This window comes from Penicillium samsonianum (assembly GCF_028829775.1).
Source record: "Penicillium samsonianum strain IBT 33392 chromosome Unknown utg000007l_segment0_segment0, whole genome shotgun sequence".
Lineage (NCBI taxonomy): Eukaryota > Fungi > Ascomycota > Eurotiomycetes > Eurotiales > Aspergillaceae > Penicillium > Penicillium samsonianum.
In genome coordinates this window covers 1,913,163-1,924,748 of record NW_026643265.1, presented here as the reverse complement: position 1 = coordinate 1,924,748, position 11,586 = coordinate 1,913,163, and the positions used below count along the sequence as shown (strand labels likewise).

The 11,586-nt window shown below is 49.1% G+C and overlaps 4 protein-coding genes across 4 annotated transcripts; 1 reads left to right on the top strand and 3 right to left on the bottom strand.

The window, feature by feature from the left end:
• Positions 1 to 113: 113 nt before the first annotated feature.
• Positions 114 to 1,398, top strand: N7471_011569 (3-deoxy-7-phosphoheptulonate synthase; the record flags this gene model as incomplete). The annotated part of the gene is made up of 4 exons (XM_057284288.1): positions 114 to 119; positions 179 to 233; positions 283 to 1,188; positions 1,247 to 1,398. 4 exons carry the CDS (start codon positions 114 to 116, stop codon positions 1,396 to 1,398), a joined length of 1,119 nt encoding a protein of 372 aa, XP_057130554.1.
• Positions 1,399 to 1,857: 459 nt separating this feature from the next.
• Positions 1,858 to 3,456, bottom strand: N7471_011568 (uncharacterized protein; the record flags this gene model as incomplete). Its single annotated transcript, XM_057284287.1, has 1 exon — positions 1,858 to 3,456. The coding sequence occupies one exon, from the start codon at positions 3,454 to 3,456 to the stop codon at positions 1,858 to 1,860; it is 1,599 nt and encodes a 532-aa protein (XP_057130553.1).
• Positions 3,457 to 3,834: 378 nt separating this feature from the next.
• N7471_011567 (F-box protein) lies at positions 3,835 to 6,105 on the bottom strand (the record flags this gene model as incomplete). The annotated part of the gene is made up of 1 exon (XM_057284286.1): positions 3,835 to 6,105. The coding sequence occupies one exon, from the start codon at positions 6,103 to 6,105 to the stop codon at positions 3,835 to 3,837; it is 2,271 nt and encodes a 756-aa protein (XP_057130552.1).
• Positions 6,106 to 7,755: 1,650 nt separating this feature from the next.
• N7471_011566 (putative DUF221 domain protein) lies at positions 7,756 to 11,433 on the bottom strand. The gene is made up of 4 exons (XM_057284285.1): positions 10,888 to 11,433; positions 10,662 to 10,826; positions 9,427 to 10,591; positions 7,756 to 9,364 (listed from the first exon to the last, which is right to left on the bottom strand). Exons 1-4 carry the CDS (start codon positions 11,059 to 11,061, stop codon positions 8,370 to 8,372), a joined length of 2,499 nt encoding a protein of 832 aa, XP_057130551.1. The 5' UTR covers positions 11,062 to 11,433; the 3' UTR covers positions 7,756 to 8,369.
• Positions 11,434 to 11,586: the final 153 nt, after the last annotated feature.

The following is an 11,586-nucleotide window of genomic DNA, read 5'->3' as shown; positions in this document are numbered from 1 at the left end:
TTTTTCATTATTGAGAAATTGATCTTCTTCTGTTCACTCCAATTACCTTGATTTCTCCCAATTGCCCTTTAAAACCTGCCCTCCCTCTCTTCATCCCCCTCCCTCCCCCTCCGATGTCGGTGAGTCAAGCCCCTCATTGATTTTGAATTTCACATTTCTGACGTCGCCAATTCCACAGTTCTTCATTGATAACCCTAATGTGGGCAACCACAGTCATTTGGAAGACTCTCGCAGTAAGTCTGACCGTCTTTTTTACTCGTAATTGGTCTCTAACAGCTTTAGTTCTTGGCTACAACCCTCTCACCCCGCCCAATCTCCTCCAGCATGAGATCGCATTGACCGAGAAGTCACGACAGACCGTCCTCGAGGGCCGTAATGAAGCCGTCGAGATCGTCCATGGCACAGATACCAAGCGCCAGCGTCTGATGGTAGTGATCGGACCATGCTCCATCCACGACCCAGAAATGGCCCTCGAATACTGCGACCGCCTATTGAAGATGAAGGAGAAGTACGCCGACGAGCTGCTGATCGTGATGCGCTCGTACCTCGAGAAGCCCCGCACAACCGTCGGCTGGAAGGGCCTGATCAACGACCCGGATATCGACAACAGCTTCAAGATCAACAAGGGTCTCCGCGTATCGCGCCAGCTGTTCGTTGACCTAACCAACAAAGGCATGCCCATCGCCAGCGAGATGCTCGACACAATCTCCCCCCAGTTCCTGGCAGACTGTCTGTCGATCGGTGCTGTCGGTGCCCGCACCACCGAGTCCCAGGTCCACCGTGAGCTTTCATCCGGTCTGTCCTTCCCCGTTGGATTCAAGAACGGCACCGACGGCTCGCTCGATGTCGCTGTTGATGCTATTGGCTCCGTCAAGCACCCACACCACTTCCTGTCCGTCACAAAGCCCGGTGTTGTTTCCATTGTGGGAACAGTCGGTAACCCTGATTGCTTCGTTATCCTTCGCGGAGGCAAGAAGGGCCCCAACTACGATGCTGCCAGCATCGCTGAGGCCAAGTCGAAGCTTACTGCTAAGGGCATGCGTCCCCGTCTTATGGTTGACTGCAGCCACGGTAACTCCGAGAAGAACCACAAGAACCAGCCTAAGGTCGCTGCTGTGCTTGCTGAGCAGCTTGCTGCTGGTGAGGATGCTATTATGGGTGTTATGATTGAGAGTAACATCAACGAGGGTGAGTCTTTCGGAAATTTTGCTATCCATAGCAAACTGTTTATGCTGACTTGCGCTAGGCAACCAGAAGGTCCCCGCGGAGGGCAAGGCTGGTCTCAAGTACGGTGTCAGTATCACGGATGCTTGCATCAACTGGGAGGATACCGAGTCAGTACTGGAAACTCTGGCTCAAGGTGTTCGCGCTCGTCGCGAGAAATCGGAAACGAAATAAGCTGTGTTGAGATATTCAAGTTAAATTACGACGGGGCATTTCATAAGCGTGTCAAAGTGGATAAAAAGTTCAATGATTTTACTTCTTTCGGCCTTGAAGCTCAATTCCACCTTGGGGCAATACATAGCAAAGATCCCACTTACTATAGTATTGTACGAATTCTGATTTATAGTGGAGATATGGGGCCGAAATTAGCCCTATGCCGTCATCAGGGTCCACGGCTCTCTCGTTGAAGCCGACCTCGGGACCTGGCCTAAAATGCTTATATAGCTTGGCTGGAAGATTATATTCAGGGATAATAAAAAGAGAAGATGGATCATATTTGTTATGGAGATTTTCTGGCTATCGATACAATCAAATTACATGTTGACCATCAGTTGGATGCGCGTCAACTTGAGATCAGTCCAGTTCGTATCAGAGGAGCTCACATCAGTTGGACTTGCATCATTTGGATTGGAATCAGTTGACTCCCCATCCGATGATGTGATCGATGTTGGTTCTGAAATGTCTAGGCATGCTTTCGGGGAGCTCATCGACCCTAACGAACGGCCAAGGGAACCAGTAAACGACGTTCTTTACCAAGGTCACACTCCTCAACATGAAACCAGGTGTGCAGTCAGAATATCGAGAAAACAGATTGTACCTTTTCCTGCGACAGAAGAGATTCATTGCTTCCCGCTTAACCAAGTAGTTGTAGTTAAAATCGACAGGGAAGCCCAGAGCAATGAGCAGATCACTATCATAATCATGCTGTCCTTGGTAGGAGAAAGTTGTAAGAGAAGGATGGGAGCCACTCTCTTTGTGTCTCATGAATTCCTCTAATGTCTTAAGTGCTTCCACTTCGAATTCAATTAGGTGTGAGGTTCGCCAGAGATCAGGCCTGATATGAAGGGCTTCGAGAGTGGATGGCAGTACATCTCGAAGCTCGTAGGTCGTTGTACCCCAACCGATGAGAAAGTGGAGCGGCAAAGATGCCGTTTTCAGGTTGGGAAACTTCTTCAAAATGCCACGAAAAGGCTTACCAGCTTCATTCATCGCCTGTACATGGAAGGTCTCTGCACAACATGGAAGAAGCTCCATGCTGATAGAAAGATGTTTGATTGCTTGACCCGAAGTTTCTAAGGAACGAAGGAGGCGCTCAGGCTTCCTGAGAAACTCGGCTGTTGCTCGGCATTTGTAGGCCATGCCCACATGTAAGGACTCCAGATATGGCACATGAGACAGCAATGTGGCAATGTCCTCAGGCAAAACATGTGTCTTGGCAATAACAAGACTGCGCAGGTTTGACAAATTCAAGGATTTTTTCGGCATCTGTCCAGGAAAGATGTAGATTCCCTCCACACTATAGAGCCATATCTCGAGAACCTTCAAGGAAGGAAGGTGGAACCAGGGGATGAATTGATGGGTCCTGCCGATTCTGATACCGCCGGGGAATTCTTTGAGAGGAAAATTGCTTCCATAGTCGGCCATTTCTAATTTTGAGAAGCGACTTAATATGCGGGGTGCGTTGCCGAAGAGAGAATGATGCAATATCTCCCCTGGGAAGCCCCCTTCAAGCAGGAATGAAAAGTCCAGCCGAAGGCTGCGAAGGTTGTGAAGTAGCGATACCAGCAGTGTAGCGTAGGCATAGGCGTCTCCATCAAACAGTCGTCCGAGCCATTTGGTGTCGAGTTTTGCCGAGACTTTTGCGTCTCGAACAACCTTCCGGGCCCATCTCAAAGTGGGCCTAAACTGTAGCATCATCTTGGTCCAGTTACCCTCTCCTTTGGGGATGGAAAGCGCTTTTCCCTGGGATTCCACGTCCCACCATACCAAACTGACATGCCAGATGTAGTAAGCCAACTCTGGTCGCTCGGAGATAGTCCGGAGGAGGAGCAAGATTTTGTGGACCGGGGGATTCTTCCAGTTCCAGTGGATTGATCGATACAGGAAAGGCTCGGCTGAGGCACGAGTGTCGTGGGAAACTCGTGACAGATTATTCAAATCTTGTTTTGGCAGATACTCTAGTATCTGTATCCAGCAGTCCTGAGGGAGGCGGGCGAGTGGGGTTGAATCCATCGTAGATGACAGATCTAGGTGAAAGTGGTCAGGGTAATTGATTATAATACAATCCATGGATGTCGACTTACTATGTCAAAATATGGAATCCGTTAAGAAAGTTTTCCAAGAAGGACCCTGGAAGGTGAAATGAGAGTGAAAGGCGAGAAGAGCGAAGGCTTGGATAAGCAGGGAAGATGGAAGAGACAGACTGGATGGAAAAGGGAGATGAGAGAATGCAAGAGAAGAGAGATGGATGATGAAGGGAGAGGAAGAGAGAGAGAGAGGGAAAGAAGAGACAAGAGGGGACGAAAGAGGAAGGAATGCAAACAGCTAGTTACAACGACATGACCTGGACACCTGGACAACTGAGGAGAGCATTATTCACAGCATATTATATTAATACAAGGGAATCTTAAAGTCTATAATGCAAGCGGCAAAAGATGAACGCCGAACAGACGGATCCTGATGTATTCCGTGAACACCAGCAGCACAGGGCTTGACATCCACTCCATCAGCCGAATAGCGACCAGCGCCATATCGACCCGCAAACCCAGTCTTGACCTCTTCGAACTTCCGTTTCCTCGAACCCTGCAGTCCACCCAAACCAACCTTCTGAGCGATCCCAAAATCCTCCAATCCCCCATCAGAACCAACACCAAGAGACCGAGTGGGAGTATCACCAGTATCCACATCCAAAACCGTGCCTTTACCATTCTTCCCAAAAGCCCAAACCCTTACACTACCCTCAGAAGACTGCAAAGCAAGCTCGACAGTCCCCTTAACAGACCCAATCTCCTTGCCATAGATCTTAAACGGCCACATCATAGCCGTAGGCCGATATGAGATAGACAAAAGGAATTCCCAATCCCCATTCTGGTTCTGCACCAGACTCTCGCTCTGCTTGCGGGACCGCTCCGAGTCAATGTACCAGTCGAGCGCGAGATCGCTGGCGCCCATTGCCCCGTCGGCCTGACGTTCACGCTCTTTTCGGATCACGTTGAATACATCCAAGGGAATGGAGTACAGCACGAGGCGGTTGCCATAGGCTGCGACAACACGGAGGCCCCAGCGGAGGTCGGAGCCCGCGGTGAAGGTTGTGGGCACTGGGAGGTCTGCTGGAGGCGGAGTTGTGTTTGAGGGAGATGGAGATGGGGGTGGTGTCTTGATTTGTCCATCTTGGGCGTCTGAGAAAGGCGGCGGAACGCAGACAAATGCGCGAGTTAGGCTTGTTGACCCGCCGATTGGGGCGTCGGTGCCGATGCATAGTAGGCTTGTGCGCGGCTCGATGAACATGATGTGGAAACCGTCGTTGATGGGGACGGCACGATAGTGGTGGCAGTGTGTTGCGCGGATGAAGCTGCGGGATGGGGTGTGGGGAATGCGGCGGCGGTTGAAGGACTGGATATCTGCGAGGAAATGGAATTGGTTGTTCTTTTGGTCGAGTTTTGGTGATGATGCCGAGGATGAAGATGAAGGGGAGGGCGAAGGGGGGCATTTGCACTCGTGCACGCCTGGCCCGGAGAGTGAGGAAATGAGACGTAGCTCGCTGGGTGTTTCTGGACTACTTGGGAGGAAATGAAGGATTTCGGAGGGTTGTGGGAGGCTGAAGTGTTTGCGCTGTTCATTGCGCTTTGTTCCATTCACACTGTGGATTTCGATGCCCGCGGCGCAGCCGAAGGCGACGATCGGCCGGCCAGGACAGAGAGCAACTGTTCGGGGTGGGTTGTCCACTGTGCAGATGTTGTAGAAGAAGTGGGGGGATGAGGTAGCCATTTTGTTATTGTAACGAGATCCCTTGGTAGCTGAGTCTTTGGCCCAAGCCATATCCAAGTTGCAAATCATGCCAACGCGGTTGCAAAGCAATGCAGCGATGGTGAATTGGGGCTTGCTGGTGTCGATGGCGGCCGAGAGAATATCAAAGGGACACGAGATGCGCGAGACTAGCGCCAAGTCATCATCGCCGAAGTCTGTTGCAGATATTGGCCTAGACTTTCGACCCGAAAGAGAATAAATATAGATCATGCAGCCTGTCGTCACGAGCAGATAGTTACTGCAGCTGCTAATGCTGAAGGTTGACACCCCCGAACTTTTGCCTTCGGTCATCTGCAAAACCTGCTCAGGTCGAGTGCGGCGGGATGTTCTTCTAGTAGAATTAGATAGACTTGAAAAGTCTACCACGGCGGTAATCAAAAAACCCGGCTTCTCGTCATTCAACTTTCGCCCCGAAAGGAGACATTCTGTCGCAAAGCGGCGGCTCATTCTCCAGACCTCGCTTTCATCTAACCGGGAGATGCGTGGCGTTTGGCGGTCTTGCAGCCATGCATCCCACCACCCTGCTCTTTTCAGCATGTTCTCAAGTAGCTTGTGGTTTAGGCTGACCCGCATCCACTGTGAGCATGTCCGCCGGGCATTGTCGAAGTCCCGTGGTGTCAGCATGGAGAAAATCTCCAGTAGGATCTCTGCTGGTGCAATGTTTGCAGCGGGAGGGGATGAGATGCTTGTCGAATTGCATTTTGAGAGATCTCGAGCCTTCGACATGTATTTAGTCCCGGACTTATTCAAATCCGAGGGAATTGACCTCGTTGAGCCTCGTTTGGTGTGCATGACGGAGGCATTTGTGGACATCTGACGGGCATAGTCTTGACTCGAAGACCGCAGCGCAGGCATGTTGATACACCTTTCCAGCAAAGAGAGTGATCCAATATTTACCACTGGATCTCAGTCTCTTTGTTCAATTCCAGAACATTGCTTGGAAATCAGATGTTGGAATTGAATCAATGCGAAGTTGACGGCAATTAAGTGATTGGTGTTCAGAACAGAAGTGCCTTCGGCAGGTGAAGATACTCGGAGTAACAAGATCCAAGATCGCAATTGAGTGACGCAAAGACGCGAGGGAAATGATTTCTCCACACAATCAAGTCTATACAGTACTAAGTGTCTAGCTGCGGATGAATTGTCTAGAACACTAGTAAGCCCACTGAGCTGCAATCTCAAGATCCCGAATTGGCAGTAATTTTAATTCAAGAAGAAAGTTCACTCACTTTTAAGAAAAGTTTATACACAGCCTGTGAACTAAGGTTAGAATGAAGTACGTGCTAAGTGCAAGGTTGTATCGGCCTCACGTCTGAAAGCGGTGGTGCAGCGACGGGAATTTGATACGACAAAATGAAACCCGAGAGATTCGAGGGCGAGGCAAGGGTCTGACTTGTTTAATTAAATACTGCACCTCACCATTTCCAGCGGCGATAACTAAGTTAACTAAGTTAACTAAGTTTGCCATCTATTTAATTCCAAGTACAATTAGCCGTTCTGACGTCGACACTTACAAAATAGAACGATTCTAGGGCGCCTGAGATGTACCTCGTCGAAATCCAACCAAAAGTGGAGCACGTCAAGCGACATGTAAGAAAAGAATATAGTTACCTATTTAGGTAGGTGATTAATACTAGTACAATTACAATCACGCAGTCATGCAGTAAATGCAGCTACTGCCATTCCATTCTGGAATGGACATTTGGGGCCTCTGGAGGGCAACGGGGTTAGGGTTTAGTGACCCATGGGCCGAACTACCAAGCTTAACTTTATGCATCGAAAGTATTTCCACTTCGCTCCATGGTTCAATTCAATAATCCCACTTACTAAGGCACCGTAGCAGCCTTGGATCCCCGGTTACAATCCAAGAAAAAGTCCTCAATGTCCAACCCAGAACCCACTATCAATCTGCAACATTGACATTCCAGAGGATCTCGGGAAAAGAGAATTAAGGAATGCGCCCCGGATGCAGCGCATGCCTTGGCACTCTGTCGAACCTCACCGCTTACATGCAGATGTCTCTAATCGTGTGATGATGATCACAACAATAAGACAATACTAAGATCCTTGAACAATTAGTATTTAGTTCGACATATCCCACATTCCTCAACCCCCAAGGATAGTTTGTTTTGTCTTTGTTCTTTTCTTACTGTTTCATCTCCTCACCGCAAGAGAGACAACTGTGCCATCCCCCACTGCTCAGGAATGCGCCCCGACCATGTGGACCCCAGGGATTCCAGAAGACAGCGATTCTGTAGGTGTTCGAGGTATGTCCGCGCTGGAGGTTAGATCGAACCGAATTTCGAATTCAATCTTCGGATGCAAAGAAGGGCTACTGGACGCATACTGTATTGTTTTAATATCGATGTCTACAGGTCACAATTGTGATGTGACCCCTACCTAGCAGAATGATGTCTCAGGCCGCCTCATTGAACTCAATCACTTGGACACACTTTTTGTTTGGACAATTGTACTAAATTACATCCATCTAAATACTTCTGCATTCGCTAGAGGAAACATAAGGGTTCAGCTTTCTCACCCGCTCTTTCTTCGGTTAGACCATGTATTGACTTTGTGCTCAGACACTGCCACGTTTCCCGCGGGCTTAATTTGAAACTGAGGAATGCGAGAAAAGAGTCAACCTAAGCGAACCCGATATCTTTACCGAGGAATCCAAGATACGAGATGTGTCTCGGTTGGAGCCTGGATGGTGAGTCCGAAAGGCAGCCGCTCATGCCTGACGGTAAGATAGACCACATTATTAGAAAGCGACAAAATTCAGGGATCGCCAGTATCATACGGGCTCTACATTCGACTTTGACATAAACACTGAAACACATAAATGAAAGGACTGGGAAATCAAATGACAAAATTCAACTACTGCGCGGGAGGGGAATAATAGCGAGGGACAGACGAGACGAGCCCGACAAAAGGAAAGCAAACATATCACGCAAGGATATCATAACCATGAAAACATATCAGAACAAGATAGTGAAATGCGAACGAGGTATTAAGATCGTAAAACATGATGGGTAAAAACATATGCAGAAAAAAAGAGTGTATAGACAAACAGCACGAGGGTAGATCATGCGAACTTGAAATCCACACAACCCGTGAGATCAAACATTCTGTGTCTGATGAACCTCGAACGCGGACGCGCCATTCCCATTGTCTCGAGCGGGGTTGCGACCGGGAAGCCAGGCAGCATGCAGCGGGATAATCAAGCTCGGGTTGACGTACTTCTTTAGCCGCAATTCGAGGTCCTGTCCGCCAATGCGTATCGGAAGGCGATCGCGATCCAGGCCTGATGGCGGTGAGAGGGTCGATGAAGGCGAGGGGGAGATGTCGCCACCACCCGGCTGGTCTCGATTGATACTCTTGAGAGCAATAAATTTCATCAAGGGCTCGTATGTACGACCAAACCAGTATGAAAACCAAACGGTGAAGCCTAGAAGTGGCACCAAAAGTAACGACCGGGTGATGGCTCGGCGCAGAGCCAGAACGCCAATCATGGCCAGCTGGTGAACCAACAGCCCCAAGAATACGCGGTTGCAAATCATTGGCCATGCGCGGCCAGTGGAATGTTGCTGGTGATCCATGGCATACAGCAGTTGGTATTTGTAGATGAATTTGCCGACCGTGAAGTAGATTAGCCCGAATAGGCAGATCAGCCATGAGCTCGGGAACACACTGTAAACCACGCAGATAACTAATATCAAGATGGTTTGCGGGATGGAGAAACCGTAGCTGAACTTGGGAGGCGTTGAAAGCTCCGCATATTCCCGTGGCGTGCGGGCGGACAGGAATTGGAAGGGGTATAGTGCGACACTTCCGAATTCGAGGAGTCGGAAGGGGAAAAGGCCCAACCCCTGAAGAATCAACAGGTTGATGTAGAATGGAGCCAGGCCTTCGAGAGAATTGGCCAGTGCAAGGGCAATCGTTGTAGAATCTTTGAATGCATCCCGAAGACTTTCCCAGAAACCATAGAAACCACTCGCTGTTCCAAACACAGTGAACAGAAGGAACAAGTTGAAGAACGAGAAGAAGAAGTTCTTGGAGATCACGGACAGCTCAACATCACCACGTGACACCATTCCTTGGTTGTTCGAGAGCCCTGCAAAGAGAATCAGCGATTTGAACAACTACATGAAGGGATATGTTCAATGGAAAACTTACACTCATACAAATAAGGCACAGCTACTGTCAACAGCGAGAATGCGAGGGTAGGCAATCCCGTTTGAACCAACGACTTGAGGATCGGATGCTCTTGAAGGAACTCTGCCAGCCGGGGGACAATCGTCTCAAGGGTCTTCAGCTCCAGTAATGAGGCAATAGGAACCAAGAGCACAGACCAAAACACGGTGAGGAATCCAATGACGAAGGTGATGGACCATGACTGAACCATTCGTCGAGTACGGGACAAGTAAGTATTTTTCCAAATAACATCTGCCGGCGCCGGTGCAAGTCGAGCGAACATTTGCATTGGGTGTGGATCAAGGATTGCTTGAACAAGCATTTGAGATGCGGCGATTGACTCCATCGTGACGAAAGCAATCTCGGTAGTAAGGTATTCCTTCTCCCGGGCGTTTTGGATATGTTCATCAATCTTCCGTAGCTTCTCCTCGTAGTAATCGATTGCATCGATCAGCCGGAAACGAAGGTTGAATGGACCATACCAGATACGAACTTTGGGTCTTTCATTCGAATAACCCGAGACATTCTCGTTCTCGTGTCCAGACAGGAGACCGGACCGTTCATCGTCTGCATCACGGGGTTGTTGCTCGGTCAGTGGCAAAGTATTTCCATCGCTCTTTGGGCGCTTGTATCCCATATGTTTTGTCCATGCTCTCTCAAGTTCACGGATGACTTTCATTCTCTCGTCAATCAATTCGTCCAGCTCACGCCACTTCCGGCACACCGTGATACTCTCGACTTTGCCGACTCGCAGGCCTTCCACAAATTCTTTGATCTTATCTTCGGTTCCCAAGTCGCTTGGGATCCCGGACAACCGAATGGTGCGATCAGTGGTGCTGGTTTGATTCCCGAGATAGGATTGCCGAGTGCGGATGATTACTTTTGTCTCGTCAAGAAGCATATAGATGGCCAAGCCGCTGAAGACATATGCGAACAATACATAAATCCACAGATATGCAGGGTCTGTAACTGGCTTTGCCTTTTCGCCTCCACCAATTGAACTCATGGTCGTATTGTCGGGGACGTTATCCCAGCCAGGAACTCCATATTGGCCGGTATATTTGTAGTGCATAGGGAGGATGATGGCGACAGCGAATATAAAGACAGCCAAGAGGAATCGGATCGCAAACTTGAAGAAAGACAAGAACTACCCAGAGACTTAAGTTAGCAAGAGTCCATCCATTGTCTGGTAGAGAAGCCAAAGCATTCTAACATACCACATATGCATCTAGGCCGGCAGACTGCAGCACTTCCTCTTCTGTAATCCGATGGAGAACAGGTATCCAACCGAAAAGGGTATCCGGAAGCTCAGGTAACCGCGAAGCAGCATTTCTTTGTCGTCGTCGCGCGGCATACAACTCGGTCCATTTTGGTCGCAAGATCTAGAAGCGAAGCAGTCAGCAATGAACAGAACCCACACCTCATAATAACAAAAACACGTACACAAAACGTCAAAAAGGCGCTGAGACCCAGCGCAGAGCTAATCACAAACTGCGTGTACAGATCGCGCTGTTCTTTCACCGGATCGTCGGGACGCCACGGCCTCTTGCTTCCGTCTTCGGGCCTGTCGGCAAGCAACGTCAACGCAGCGGAGGCCGCTGATGCCGTAAGAGACATGAATCTGTTTTATAAAGGGTCCCCGTACTCCAGGTTTCCGTGGTGGTTTCGACGAGCGAGGGGCTGTCGGAGCTAGTTGTTCGTCAAGGGCATGCGGCAGGATTCCATTGATCACTGAAATGACTGACGTCAGGGAGATGGGACGGTCAACTGTTGGATACGATTTGATTGCTTTTTATGCCGCGATTGTACTTCGAGTCCTTCGTTCTGGTTTCCGAGAGATGATTGTGAACAATCGGTGAGTTTCCCCTTTGTTTTTCTGCTTTTCATCAAACCATCAATGACGGCTTCCGGCGCCGGCTGCATATGGATGAGTCATCAGTTATGCGCATAACCCCGGGACTCATCCATTGCATGAACTATGCAACCAACCATCACAGCATTGTACATCTATATTAACCCAACTTTGAAATACTTTCTGTAGATCATGTAGTTTAAATTGCAATAAAATAACGCGGTGCAACCATGAGTCTAGTTAAAACGCTGGAAAAAATCTCTCAATGCATGATATCTAATATGCGATGT